General features: G+C 56.9%; 1 protein-coding gene across 1 annotated transcript in view; it reads right to left on the bottom strand.

Annotated features, from left to right (window-relative positions):
- Window positions 1-14,593, bottom strand: part of LOC138420937 (beta-galactosidase-1-like protein 2) — a 40,700-nt gene that overhangs the window by 8,812 nt on the left and 17,295 nt on the right. The window contains exons 6-9 of the mRNA XM_069554642.1: window positions 9,677-9,769; window positions 8,223-8,304; window positions 4,372-4,442; window positions 2,404-2,488 (exon numbers count right to left, since the gene is read on the bottom strand). Coding sequence (XP_069410743.1) covers window positions 2,404-2,488; window positions 4,372-4,442; window positions 8,223-8,304; window positions 9,677-9,769 — 331 coding nt within the window. The remainder of the gene's footprint in view (window positions 1-2,403; window positions 2,489-4,371; window positions 4,443-8,222; window positions 8,305-9,676; window positions 9,770-14,593) is intronic.

Here is a 14,593-nt window from a genome sequence, read left to right as displayed (position 1 = left end):
GTCATCTTTGACAGTCCTCTTCCTGGAGAAGATCCCCGTGTGAAGGAAGCAGTGCCAGCTGGGGATTCACTCCAAGGAAACGCCAGGTGCGCCCAGATGACGTGCAGGGAGGCTGGCCACAATGCGGTCCGTGAGCACAGACCCTGGACCTCCCACGTTCCTGGCATGTTCTTTGCTGAGCCACCAGCGAAACCCAGAAGCACCCAGGTCTTCAAAACGAGAGGGCATGGGGGGCAGTCTCTGCATCCTCGAGAGCAGTGGGGTCGTCCACATCTCACAGCGCAGGAAGCCGGGCTTCTGGGCCTCTCACATCTGCCCACACCCGCCCACACCTGCCCACACATGCTCACACCTGCCCACACCCACCTACACTCACCCATACCTGCCCACACCCACCTACACTCACCCATACCTGCCCACACTCGCTCACACCTGCCCACACCCGCTCACACCTGCCCACACCCGCTCACACCTGCCTGCACCACCCCACTCACCCGTACCTGCCCACACCTGCTCACACCCGCTCACACCCGCTCACACCAGCCCGAACCCACTCACACCTGCCCACACCCACCCACACTCACCCATACCTGCCCACACCCGCTCACACCTGCCCACACCCACTCACACCTGCCTGCACCACCCCACTCACCCGTACCTGCCCACACCTGCTCACACCCGCTCACACCCACTCACATCCACCCACACCCACTCACACCTGCCCACACCGCCCCACTCACCCATACCTGCCCACACCCGCTCACATCCACCACACCCACTCACACCCGCCCACACCTCCCCACACCCACTCACACCTGCCCACACCGCCCCACTCACCCATACCTACCCACACCCACTCACATCCACCCACACCCGCTCACACCTGCCTGCACCACCCCACTCAGCCGTACCTGCCCACACCTGCCCACACCCGCTCACAACCACACACACCCGCCCACACTTGCCCACACCCACTCACACCTGCCCACACTGCCCCACTCACCCATACCTGCCCACACCCACTCACACCCACCCACACTGGCTCACACCCACCCACACCTGCCCACACCCACTCACACCTGCCTGCACCGCCCCACTCACTCATACCTGCCAACACCTGCTCACACCCACTCACACCCACTCATATCCACCCACACCCGCTCACACCCACCCACACCTGCCCACACCCACTCACACCTGCCCGCACCGACTCACACCTGCCTGCACCACCCACTCACCCATACCTGCCCACACCCGCTCACATCCACCCACACCCGCACCTGCCCACACTCACCCACACCAGCCCACACCCGTTCACACCCACCCACACCTCTACCTGCCCACACACGCCCATACCCACCCACACTCACCCATACCTGCCCACACCCGCTCACATCCACCTATACCTGCACCTGCTCACTCACCCACAACTGCCCACACCTCCACCCACTCACACCTGCCCACACCTCTACCTGCCCTCACTCACCCACACCTGCCTATACTCACTCACATCCACCCATAACCACTCTAACCTGCCCACACCTCCACCTGCCCACACTTGCCCACACCCGCTCACAGCCACCCACACCCACACCTGCCCACACTCACGCATACCTGCCCCCACCTGCTCACAGTCGCCCACACTCACACCCACCCACACCTGCTCACAGCTGCCAATACCCACACCTGCCCACACCCACTCACATCCGCCCACACCCGCTCACAGCTGCCCACACCCACTCACAGATGCCCACACCCACACCAGTGCACACCCACCCACACCTGCTCACAGCTGCCAATACCCATACCCTCCCACACCCACTCACAGCCGCCCACAGCCGCCCACACCCACTCACAGCCGCCCACAGCCGCCCACAGCCGCCCACAGCCGCCCACACCCGCCCACAGCCGCCCACACCCACTCACAGCCGCCCACACCCACTCACAGCCGCCCACAGCCGCCCACAGCCGCCCACACCCACTCACAGCCGCCCACAGCCGCCCACACCCACTCACAGCCGCCCACAGCCGCCCACAGTCGCCCACAGCCGCACCCGCACGTGCACTCAGAGTGCAGACAGAGGATGCCTGAGCTACACACGCGGAAGCGTCTGCTCTGGACTCCAGGCTTTTATCTCCTCTTTACACACGTCCTGTGTCGGCTGGATGCCGGCGACCAGCATGCATCACTACTCCAGAGCTATTACAAAGACCCCAGAGAGGTGTCTGACCGCTCCTTCCTCTGTTGAGACAGAAGACTCTGGACCCACTCAGGAGCTGCCTGTGTGCACAGCTGCCCGGAGCGCCGCACGGCAGCCAGTTCACACCATCGGCCGCTCCCCTGGGGCTCAGTCCTGCATCGGAGGCCGGCACAGGTTACACGGGGTCCCACCGAGCACGCACCTGAGGAGTCCAGGATGTAGTGGGGGCCGCCCCATGAGTCAAACCAGCCCGTCCAGTACTCCATCACCATCTTGGGCCGACTGCCCTGTGCGCCAAAGGGAGCAGTTAGCTGGCGCCTCTGCCCACCCAGCCCTTCCCCGGCCACACGCTGACCTTCGAGGGAGCTGCCCAGGGGCTGCACCAACACCACCCCAGCTCCCGGCCCCCTGTGCCTCCTCCCCCCCGCAGGGGGCGCTCCTGCAGCTGGCGGCCTGGAGGTCAGGGTCCCCAGTGTACAGAGCACCCCTGTCCCATCCGGGGACTGCAGAGTCACGGTCCACTGAGAAGGTCCCGACCGCGCCATGGGAAAGGCCATGGGCTCGGCTTTCTCCAGGCTGCCCACCTCCCAAGGGGACACTCACAGCACATCTGGGTCGCTAACAAGGTTCACTAGTCACACAGGTCAGCAGTCTCCCCTGCTGGGAGGGGCCCTGGTGGAGGGCCAGGGGTGGACTTCCGCCGACAGCCCAGGTCACTGTGGCTCGGGGCTGGCTCAGCACCGACTGTGCTGTGTGCCCTGACCTGACTGCCGGGGGCCTCTGTCCTAGAATCTGTGTCCTGAACTGGCGAACAGACGCACAGCGGCCAGTGACACGCTACTGGGACAGTCACACAAGACGAGGCAGTTGGAGCCGACAGCACACACGGCCCAGCCGTGGGAGGCGCCCAGAGGTGCCTGCATCCACCCTCCGCTCACTAGGCATGGACTGGGGCTGGTGGGGTGCATGTGAAGCCCCTGAGCACCAGACGGGGCCTCTGACCTGAAGCAGGATGGGTCTACGGCCCCTCTCTGGAGGAAAACACGCAGCTGAGCAGCGGGGGAGAGGCCGCTGGCGCTGGCGGTGGGTGCGGTGCCAGGCTGGCCAGCCCTGAGCCACCTCTCCAAGCGCAGCTCCACAGTGCCCATGGGGAGCACGACTGTCCTGGGTGCTCCCCAAACACCACCCATTTGACCCTCAAACAGCCCTACGAGTCAGTTCCAGCACAACCATCCCCTCCAAGACGGTGATGGAGTACTGGATGGGCTGTTCAGTTGCGCTGGAGGTTCCAGCACAACCTCCAACCTCACAGCACCGTCTTTGTCCTGGACAACCTCGAGGGCGACTGTGTACCTCGCAGGACTCTTCCCAAGTGGGTCTCAGCGTCCCTGAGGGCAGGGGCCCTGTCGCCTCAGAACCCTGCCAGCGGCAGCGGGCATGGCGCAGGGGGCGGGAGGGCGGGTGGACGGGGCTGGTGCCCACCTGCACGCTTCCCTCCCTCCCTCCCTCCGGCCTCCTCCCTGCCCGTCCCTCCAAACAGAGTGTGGGCGAGGCCAGCCCTGGGGACCTACCACTGCCCGGACTCCTGTGGCTGAGCCTCTGGACCGCACCCCTGCCTTCCGACAGCAGCAGCTGGGATGGGGGTGCCCCAGCACCCCACGGCATCTGTGCTGGGTCAGGGGCAAGCCCTCCAGCACCCTAACCCCTCCAGTCGCAGGTCTCAGAGAGGACACCTGCCCACCCGCACATAAGGCAGGGGAGGGCGGCCTTGAAGCCTCATCGCCCGTGAGGCCCACTCCACACCAGCCTGACGGGCTGCGCCCCCTGCCAGCTGAAGACAACAGACAACAACCTTTCTGGGCCCCAAGAGTCCTGGCAGGTCAAGACCAGACCCAGGCAGGGAAGCATCTTTCCCACGTGGAGCACGTTCAGGGCTCGCTGAGTCCATGGAGCTCTCGACTTTCAGGCCTTCAGAAAGGCCCCCTTTCTCATCAAGAGGCAGGAACCCACCTCCACACACCTGCCGGCACCAGGCTCCCCTCCCCAGGGGCAGGCAGCACGGGGCGGGGTGGGCCGTGAATGGGGAAGCAGGGACAGCTGAAGGCCGAGCCCCGTGGTCCCCCCGCCCACTGAAGCCCCTGACACTGACCCAGGCTCAGTGCGCACGCACCTGTGTGCCCAGCAGGATGGTGGTGAGCAGCTGCAGCTCCAACTGTGACTGGAGATTGATGGTGGCCAGCACTGCAGGCAGGAAGGACACAGGGGACAGAGATCACCCCCTCGCCTGGAGGACTGAACGCCCCTGACGTCCTCAGCTCACCAGCAGGTGGACTAGTCCTGACACCGCCTCCGACCGCCAACCACCAGTTTAGTTCCTGTCTCCAGGAGACTTCGCTGGCTCATCTTGGGAATTCCACCGCTCAGCACAGGCCTTACAGAGATCCGCTCACTCAGCAACTGTGTTTGACTTACATAATTCTCACAGCCTGAGCGTGCACTGCCTTTGACCTCTCCTTCGCAGGAGCCTGCAGTCTGACGTCCACTTTGCACCCCCAGCCTCCAGCACTGGGTGGTCGTCTAGGAAGACTCCCCTTTCACGCCTTAGGTGAGGGCTAGTGTTCTGTTCCAGCCCCAGCGATAATCCTCATAGCTTTCCACCAGGGAAAAGGACAACCAAGAACAATGTGCCATGTTTGGCCCACAGGCATGGACGCGGCCAACCCTCAGGCAGAATTTGGCTCCGAGGCTCTTGCCTGCTTCCTGTCCCTGGACAGAGGGGCTCACGTGCCCTGGCCTGAGCTCTGCTGTGCCCAGGAAGGTGAATGCTCACTGGGTGGTCTCCTGTGGAACGTGAGCCCTGATCACGGGGCTTCCCTGGAGATCTGGTGGGTAAGACTGCGAGTCCCCTGAACAGGTGCAGTTTCCATCCCTGGTCGGGGAAGGAAGGTCCCAGGGGCCACGTGGTGAGTAAACAAAAACCGAAAAAGAGATCTTGACAATGCTGGAGAGCAACTGAACTCTAATAAAAAAAATTGATTACGTTTTTAAAAAGCGAAACATCAGCTGGGACCCCGGGAGGCCCACTTGGTATGGAGAGGACCCCACATCCAGACTCTCCTCACCTAACGTGAACAGCCACACCAACAGGGGGCCAGTCTGAACCGGCCCAGCAGAAACCTCGGTACCACAGGTCAAACCAGCCGAGGGAGCCCTGCACTCCTCCATCCCACCCCCTCCAGACTGGAGAATAAGAAGGAGGGTGAGGAGGGGCCGGGCGGGCACAGGCTCGCAGAGGGCACAGCACAGGGAAGCCTGGGAGCCAGGAAAGGGGCGGGGCGGTCGTAACCAGCCTGTGAGAGCAGAGACGAAGACCCGCCGCAGCCCAGTGGCCCCTCCAGCCACCTCTCCCCTCACCCCGTGCCTGGACCCCTAGGAAAGCCGAGCCCCAGCGGTCCCGGCACTTGCAGAAGAGGAAGCCCAGAAGATGGCTCCTGCACCTTCCTGCCCCTAGATTCTCATCGTGTCAGCCCGAAGGGTTCCCTCCAGAGTCACTTAATCCTGTGAAAGTCACCCCCAACACCCACACCTGGTTCCCCTGATGGGAACTGCCGCCTCAGTCCAGTCACCCCACAGGGAAGGGCACTGGTCACAGCCGCTGGCCAGCAGGCCATCAGAGAAGAAATGCATTCGAGGAAAACGCGGTGCAGGAGCTACAAGGATGGGCAGAAGGTGGTTGAGGAAACTGCCCAGAAAGTGGAAGGAAAAGGAGAAGACAGACAGCTGGAGAGCTGCACGGCGCAGAGGGTGAACACGCGCCTTGGATCCACAGAGGACGGAACCAGAGAAGAGGCGGGCAGCACAGGAGGGAGCCTCCAGGACTGCTCTGTCCAGCCGACAGAGAGCCGAGGAAGGTGGACTCCACAGAGACTAGGGCCCAAGTCCCAGCAGCACGTGGAGAAAATGACGGACGACACTTCAAAGTCCCCGGACCCGGACTGCCAGGGACCTGGGCCACCATCGGGCCAGGGACACAGTGAGGGCCCAGCACCATCGGACTGGATCAGATTCCGATAGGCACGGGCGTCTTCAGACACCCTGATGGGGGTCGGGAGCTGCCGGCCAGGTAGGTGTTTGAGAGAGACAGGGAAGAGGACGGACAGGAAAAAATTGAAAGGAAAGGAAAACCAATGGGTGGTTACACTGGAAGCGAGCTGGCCACAAACACCGTCCAGAACACCGATGGGCTGCCCGGCCCGTGTAAGGACCTTACTCGGGCCCAAAGCATCATGCCCATCAAGGACAGTGGTGGGGGGACAGCTGCACCCAGGAAAGCCGCGGGGCTGGGGCAGCAGGAGAAAGGGCTTGACATCCACACTACAGGACTCTCTGTGCAGGTTATTTAGAATCACGGAGGCAGAGCCAAAGGGAAAGGCAAACAGCTCAAAGTGGGCACCTCGGGGCGAGGGCCGCGGAGGCTGCACCGCGTGTTGCTTTCATTGTTGTTTTGAGTTTTTGTTGGGGGATAATCGCTCCACAATGTTCCTGGTGTCTGCTGCAGAACAGCGTGGACCAGCTGTAGGTATACACATGCCCCTCCCTCTGGGCCTCCCTCCCTTGGCCCCCTACCCCTCCCTGGGTCTTCACCAAGCACCCAACTGAGCTCTGTGCCGCACGCAGGTCCCCGCTCACTGCCTAGCCACACGCGCTTCTGTATAAACGTCAAGCAAGGGTAGCCTCTCAGTTCATAAGCATTTCCAAGATTTCTTCCACACCTGGTGAAAGTCTTGCTTTAATCACGTTTAACTGAAAAAAATCTTTCCAGGCAGCAGGTGCGTAGGGGCGGGGCCGTGGTGGAGGGGAGCACCGCGGCGGAGGGGCGGGGCCTGCGGTGGAGGAGTGGGGCCCCAGGTGGCGGGGGTGGGGCCCCAGGTGGCGGGGGCGGGGCCCGCGGTAGAGGGGGCGGGGCCCACGGTGGCGGGGCGGGGCCCGCGGTGGCGGGGGCGGGGCCCGCGGTGGCGGGGCGGGGGGCGGCGGTGGCGGGGCTGGGGCCCGAGGTGGAGGGGAGGGGCCGGAGCAGGGCGCACGGTAGAGGGGAGGGTTCCGCGGTGGAGGAGAGGCGGCCAGAGGTGGAGGGGAGAGGAGGGGAGGGGCGGGGGCCCGCGGTGGAGGGGCGGGGCCCGCGGTGGAGGGGCGGGGCCCGCGGTGGAGGGGCGGGGCCCGCGGTGGAGGGGCGGGGCCCGCGGTGGAGGGGCGGGGCCCGCGGTGGAGGGGCGGGGCCCGCGGTGGAGGGGCGGGGCCCGCGGTGGAGGGGCGGGGCCCGCGGTGGAGGGGCGGGGCCCGCGGTGGAGGGGCGGGGCCCGCGGTGGAGGGGCGGGGCCCGCGGTGGAGGGGCGGGCCCGCGGCTGAAGCGCTCTCCGGGCCCGACGCCTCAGCCCAGAGCCTGGGTCCTGGTCCCACCCGACGAGACAGCGCCGACGCGTGGGTCCCTCGGGAGGCGCGCCGGGAGGGGCTGCCCATAGGTGCCCGGAAGCCAGTGCTGCGGGCACCGCACGTGTCACTCGGGGCCACTTCTGCATTGCAGAGGACAACGTCGGGGAGAGAGGACCACAGCCCTCGGGCGAGCAGAGGGAGCGTGAGCGTGGACGCGGGGAGCGCGGCGCCGACAGAGACCGCCGCCCCGCGGGGAGAGGCCGGGCTCCCAGGAGGGCGCGGCGCAGGGAGACCGGGACGAAGGCCTCTGCTCCAATGGGAGCGGCTGGCGGGGACCCAGCACCAGAAGAGGGGGGTGCCCACAGGGCCTGAGGACCGAGCTGCGAGCAGCTGTCCCTGCCGGACACCAGGCCGCGGTCTGCCTGGCCTTTTGGGGGACCCTGCTAGACGCTCACCTTGCTGTCCCGTGTCCTGCCATCCGCGGAGCCCCGGGTGTCCCTGGTGCTCCATCAGTTGGCCCCTCCAGCGCCGAGCACGCAAGAGCTCAGGCCAGGGCGCAGCCCCCACCCCCCACGGCCTCCTGGCAGGTACCTCCGTCAAGAACGCCGCTCTTCAGGCCGCCCTGGTTGTCTGAGGTCAGGAGCAGCTCCGCGATCCCCCGGTCCTGCAGGGCCTGCGAGGAGGGTCAGACAACAGGCTGTCCTTCCTCCCACCTCCCACCACCTCACACTCTGACCTCCGCCGGAGCAGGCCCTGGAGCCGGGAGAAGCGTGCATCCCAGAAGCCCAGGCTCCCCTGGGCTTCGAGACCAGGCAAGCATCCCTTTATGCACCCCATCCCAGACACCAGGGTCACCACCCGGTAGGAGACAACAGAGCAGCTTCCTTCCCTGCAGCCCAGGGACTGGGGAAGCCTGGCCCAGCCCCACGGGCACAGAACAGGCATCCGGGGCTCTGGCCCAGGGAAGTCTCAGGGTGGCGCTGTGGCAGAAGACACCCCGCTGGCCTGAGCCTGCCCCCCAGACAAGGACTGAGCTCTCCCCATCCGGCTTCAAGAATACCGCCCTCCCCAAGGGAGCCTGGCCCCTCTGCAGGGGAGGAGGGCACACTGGGTGAGGACCTCCGAGAGTCTGCAGGGCCTGGAGGCGCCCCCAGATGGACATGACTCTGCCCGTGAGAGCAGGGGTGTCACCCAGGACACCAGGGGCCAGAGCAGCTCTCATCAGATCAGCTGGAGGCACTGAGGCTTTCTCGACGCACACGGGGGCCGACCCTCCCAAGTACAAAACGCTGGTGCCAGTGATGTCATCACTGTCCTGTGTACTGACCGCTCGCTGGATGCCGAAGCAGCACTGAGCCTGCGACTTGACTACACATAGTTTGCCAGGAAACCCTCCCATCAGTCCCAATTCACAGAAGAGAGCAGAGGCTTAGAGAAATGGATGCAGCTGCTCCAGGTCTCAGCTGCCGAGCGAGAGGAGCCAGTTCTGAGCAGCTGTTGCTCAGCCACTCACCGCAGCCGAGGCTTTGCAACCCCATGGACTGCAGCACACCTCTGAGTAGGAACCTGTTCTTTTCGGTGTCGCTCTGGCCCTGCCCTTGCCTGCCCTGCCGCACACTCGGTCAGGGGCTCCAGCCACCGGCACGCTGGAATAGGATGTCTGAGCTCCACCCCAGAGACCTTTGCTTAACAGACGGCATGTGGCCTGGGCACAGTGAGTTTAAACAATTCCCAGATGAAGCCAACGTGCAGCCGAAGGAGGGGCCGCTGCTTTGAGTGCTGGGGTCAGATCAGCAACCTCCACTGCCAGGAAGACCTCCAGCCACGCCCTGTCAAGGCAGTTCCGTTACTCTCAGCCGCCGCAGCACCGTATGTACCAAAATCCCTGTTAAACTCAGCCAACGGAGGGCACAAGTGAGGACCCTGTTGCAATCAAGGTCTGGAGAAAGGATTTACCGCTTAGCCAATGGTGCTGGGTGGCAGGCCCACACATCACACTAGAGCCCATAGGTGCAATGCGCAGGGTGAGCTGAGCTGACTCTTACCTTCTTGATGTAAGGCATGTAGGCGGGGTCTTTGTTGTAGGACCCATACTCATTCTCCACCTGCACAGCAATGATGGGTCCCCCATGCTTGTACTGAGAAAACAGAGAGCAATCAGAAGCTGAGAGTGTAGTGGGAGCTATATCAGCTAATGTCACCACACGTATCACCAATGGCAGCAAAACATCCCATTCAGAAGTGCAAGTCTCAAAAGGTCTGATATACAATTGAGTGACGTCAGCAAGACAGGGAGAAGGAAGTTCCAGGCCTTTGTCTCCCTGCACACCTACTAAAGTACCTTTATAGGAGCTCTGGAAACAAGCCAGATTTGTAGGCAAACAAGTCAACGTCTAATCAAGAAAAAGACACATTCAAAACAGCAGCACAGTCCATGACTGTGCTCACCTGTGCCTCACCTACTCTCTGAGCAGCAAGGTGCAGCCAGGAGGACACAGCCTGAGTCCCAGCCCCTCCGTCAGGACAGAAGGAGCAAGATGGAACTTGTTTGCAACCTTTCGGGCTATTTGTGGGCTCCCTAGAGAACTAGCTTCTATCTCATCTGACTTGGAGATCAGACAGAAAACGTTGGTATGGTTTGGATGTCAGGCTGGAAGCTGCAAAAGGCAGCGATGGGTCACAGCCTGTAAACATTTCAGGGGGACTACAGACCCACGGATGCCCGGGAGCAAGGGATTACAGGCAGAGGAATATGATAGGGTATCTAAGGCCACAGGAAGAATCCAGGGTGAGACTCTTGGAGAAACCAACATGTAGAAGCAGCTGGGGGATTTTTTTTTTTTTTTAAGCCATACACACAAACCAGACAGGACGCATACCAAGAAAATACCTGAGAAGATCTCAAGCCTGCATCCCAGGCTGATCTCAAGGCTCAGGAGCCCACTAAATACTAAAGGTCTTTCCAGAAGACTGCAAACACTGGGAGAGGGGACTGGCTTTATAAAAGCCTAACTCTAACCCTCCAAAATAAGGCATACAAAGAAACAGGAAAATGTAGCTCATTCAAAGAACAAAATAAATCTCTAGAAACAGTATCTAAAGGAACCAGAAACGGTCTCTAAAGAAACGCACACACTGAACTCAGAAGACAGAGGATTTTAAAACAACTGTCGTAAATACGGTCAAAGCGCCAAAGAAAAACACAGGCAGAAGCCGAGGGACGGACACATGGACACAGCGAGAACACCAATAAAGAGACAGAAAGATCTCGGAAAGAACTAAACAGACATTCTGGAGCTGAAAAGTACATTATCCAAATAGGAAAATTCACCATAGGAGTTCAACTGCATATTCAAACAGGCAGAAGAAAGAGCGTGCAAACTTGATGACGGTCATTTTGAATTATTGAGTCTGAGAAGCAAAAAGAAAAAAGAATAAAGACAAGGGAAGAGATCCTAAGAGACTTTATGCAAATCAGTAAACAGACAAACACACTCACTATAGGAACTCCAAAAGGAGAAGAAAGGGGCAGAGATCCGAGCTTCAGTGAAATCCAAGTAACGTTAAGCTAGAGACCCACACCAATGCATATTATCAAACTGTCAGAAGACAAAGAGATTCTTGAAAGGATCAAGAGAAACACAACTTGACATGCACAAAGGGCTCCCAACCTTGCAGAACATTTGGTCCTGTCCAAAACATCCGTGAGACAGACAAGCCATAAGACATTTGGCTCACAGGACACTCGGTTCATGCCAGAAGGTCCCTGAAATCTAGTTCTACCCAAAACGTCCATGAGCCTATTTGCCCCACACTAAATAGCGTGGATAAGACCAAACAGCAAAGACCTCTGAGTGTGGACTGAATGTCTGCTAACCATCCCCAGTGAGATTACCCACGGATATCTCATCAGCAATCTTGCAGGACAGAGGCAGTAGGGTACCATATTCAAAGCATTGAAGGAAAAAACTAGCAACTGAGATTTCTCTATCTGGCAAAACTGTCCTTCAAAAATAATGGAGAAATTAAGACACTGTCGGACAGACAAAAGCTGAAGGAATACATTACCACTAGACCTGCCTTATAGGGAATGCCGCACAGCGTCCCTCAGGTTGAAATGAAAGGGTGCTAGATGAGAACTCAAAGCCAGGTGAGAATGTAAACTTCCCTGGGAAGGGTAAATATGTGAACAAATATATAATTTTAGTTTGTAACTCCATTTCTTATTCTTTACAGGAGTTAAAAGACAAGTATATGGGTCTATATTAATTGGTACACAATATATAAAAAGACAATTTGTGATAGCAATAATGCAAAGGGGACGGAGCTGTAAAAAGTAGAGGTTTTGTATGTGATTGAAGTTAAGGTGGTTATCAGTATAACATGGAATGTCATAACTGTAGGACAGGGTATGTGATCCCCATGGAAACCAAAATATCTGTAGAATAAACACAAAAGGAAATAAGAATCAAAACTTGTTCCTTAAAACATTCAACTAGTAAAATCTGCTGCAAAAAAATATTAGCTAAATACAGAGGAAGGCAGTAATGAAGGAAATAAGGGAGAAAAAAGCTATAAGACAAACAGTAAAAAATAACAGAACAACAAAAGTGAGTGCGTGCCTATCAGTAATTACTTTAGATGCAAATGCACTAAACTCCCCAAGCAGAAGACAGATTTTCAGAGTGCATAAAAAAGCTACACCTAACTGTAGGCTGTCTGCAAGACACGCGTGGACATACATGGGTTGAAAGAGAAAGTATCGAAAAAGATGTTCTGTGTAAACAGTAACCAAAGGGGGCGACCAGAGAAGCGAACGGCATGGACTTTGAGTCACAGTTGTCAGAAGGGGCGAGAAAGACTCTGTTCAATGTGCACAGGTGCACAGATACTCATATTTGCACAGCAGTAAAAGGGCCAATTTAGAGGGTGCGATAGTCATACACATATAGGCACCAAACACCAGAGCTCCAAAGTAAATAAAATGTTGGCAGAATTAAAGGGAGAAATGCAACTCTATAAAAACAGAATTAAAGGGAGAAATGCAACGCTATAAAAACGGTAGAAGACCGCAGCACTCCACTGTAAGCAGGACGACCAGACAGAAGGTCAAGGACACAGAGGACTCGAGCAGCACTGCAGGCCAGGTGGAGCTGGCCAGCGTGCCCAGAGCACCCCGCCCGGCAGCGGCACAGCACGCTGCCCGCAGACGCACGCGGACCACTCTCCAGGGCAGACCGCAGGCTAGGCCACAAGGCGGGCTTTAACAAAATTTGAGGCTGAACTCATACAAAGTATCATTTCCAATTACAGAAAAGATGAAGCAGAACAGCAAAAAGGAAACTGGAAAATCCACGAGACTGTGAGCTGTTTAATCAGTGTCAATCGGTGACTCGAAGAAGGAATCTCAGGAAGCCTAGAGAATATCCCGAGACAAATTAAAATAAAAGCACAGCGTGCAAACTTGTGGGCTACAATGAAAGCACTACAAACACTTTAAAACAGCAGAAAGATCTCAAGCCAATAACCTAACTCTTCACCTTGAGCAACTGGAAAAGAAGAAAATAAACCCAAAGGGAACAGAAGGAAGGAAATAAGAAATATGAAAGCAGGGGGGAAAACAGAAGATTAGAAAATCAATAGGGAAAAAGCAACCAATCTCTTCTTGGTTCTCTGAAAAGATTAGCAAAATTGAGAAACCTTTAGTTAGAGTAAGAAAGACTCAAGTAGAAACACGCAGCAGGCCAAGACTGAACTGCGAAAAAAGCAACATCTGAACAGATTCATAACTAGTGAGGAGGCTGACACCAATCTTTCTCAAATTCTAAGCATTCTGAAAAAAGGGAACACTTCCAGATTTACTCTACGAGGCCAGAGCTACCAAAGCCAGAAAAAGTTAACAAGGAAAGAGAACCACAGACCAACATCCCTCACAAGTACTGATGCAGAAATCTCAAGCATAACACTAAAAAACCAAATCCAGCAGCACTAAAAAGACTATGCACCGTGAAAAGGCGGGGTTTATTCCTGAATATAAGGATGGTTCAATAAAATCGATGTTAAACACCACAGTAATGAAATGAAGGTCACACACACACACACAATTACCTCAAATGATGTAAAAAAGCATTTCAAAAATTCAGCATGATTTCATAATAAAGATACTCAACAAATTCTAATATAAGGAAACTATCTCACCTTTAAAAAGGCTATATGTGAACAGCCCACAGCCAGCCTTATACTCACTGAAAGCTTTTCCTCTGAGATTAAGATTGAGACAAGATTCCTGCCTTTACCACTTCTATTCAACAAGATATAGAGAGTGTTAGCTAGAGCAATTAGAAAAAAAGAGTGAGATAAGTCATCCAGGTCGGAAAGAAAGATGCAAAATTATCTCTCGTTTGCAGACAATATGATCTTATGAGTAGAAAACCATGAAGATTATAGACACAAACAAACCTGTTAGTTGTAATCAACACACACAGCAAATCGCAGGATATGAAGCCAACACACGAAGAACTCAACAGCTTCTGCACAGTATCAGTGGAAGCTTCTGCAAGCAGTAGCATCATAAAGACTTAAATACTCAGGGATAAATTTAATCAAGGAGGCCAAGTACTCACACACGGAAACCTGCAAAGTGTTCTAAAAGAAAGAAGATGCCAGTAAATGGAAAGACACCTGTGTTCATGGACTGAAAGAGTTAACATTATTAAGATGTCATTACTACTCAAAGTAATCTACAAAGTCAGTGTAATCCTTGTCAAAATGCCAGTGTTTCAAAACAAACAGAAAAAGGCATCGTAAAATCCACATGGAACCTCAAGAGACTCTGAATATCCAAAACAATGTTGGACAAAAAGAACAAAGTTAGAGGTCTCACACTTTCTGACTTCAAAACTTACCACACAGCTACAGTCATCAAAACAGTGTGGTCCTGGCCTCAAGACAGATATATAGGC

Source organism: Ovis canadensis, chromosome 15 (genome assembly GCF_042477335.2).
Source record: "Ovis canadensis isolate MfBH-ARS-UI-01 breed Bighorn chromosome 15, ARS-UI_OviCan_v2, whole genome shotgun sequence".
Lineage (NCBI taxonomy): Eukaryota > Metazoa > Chordata > Mammalia > Artiodactyla > Bovidae > Ovis > Ovis canadensis.
Note: the sequence above shows the minus strand (reverse complement) of the source record. Positions and strands in the feature narration are given on the sequence as shown.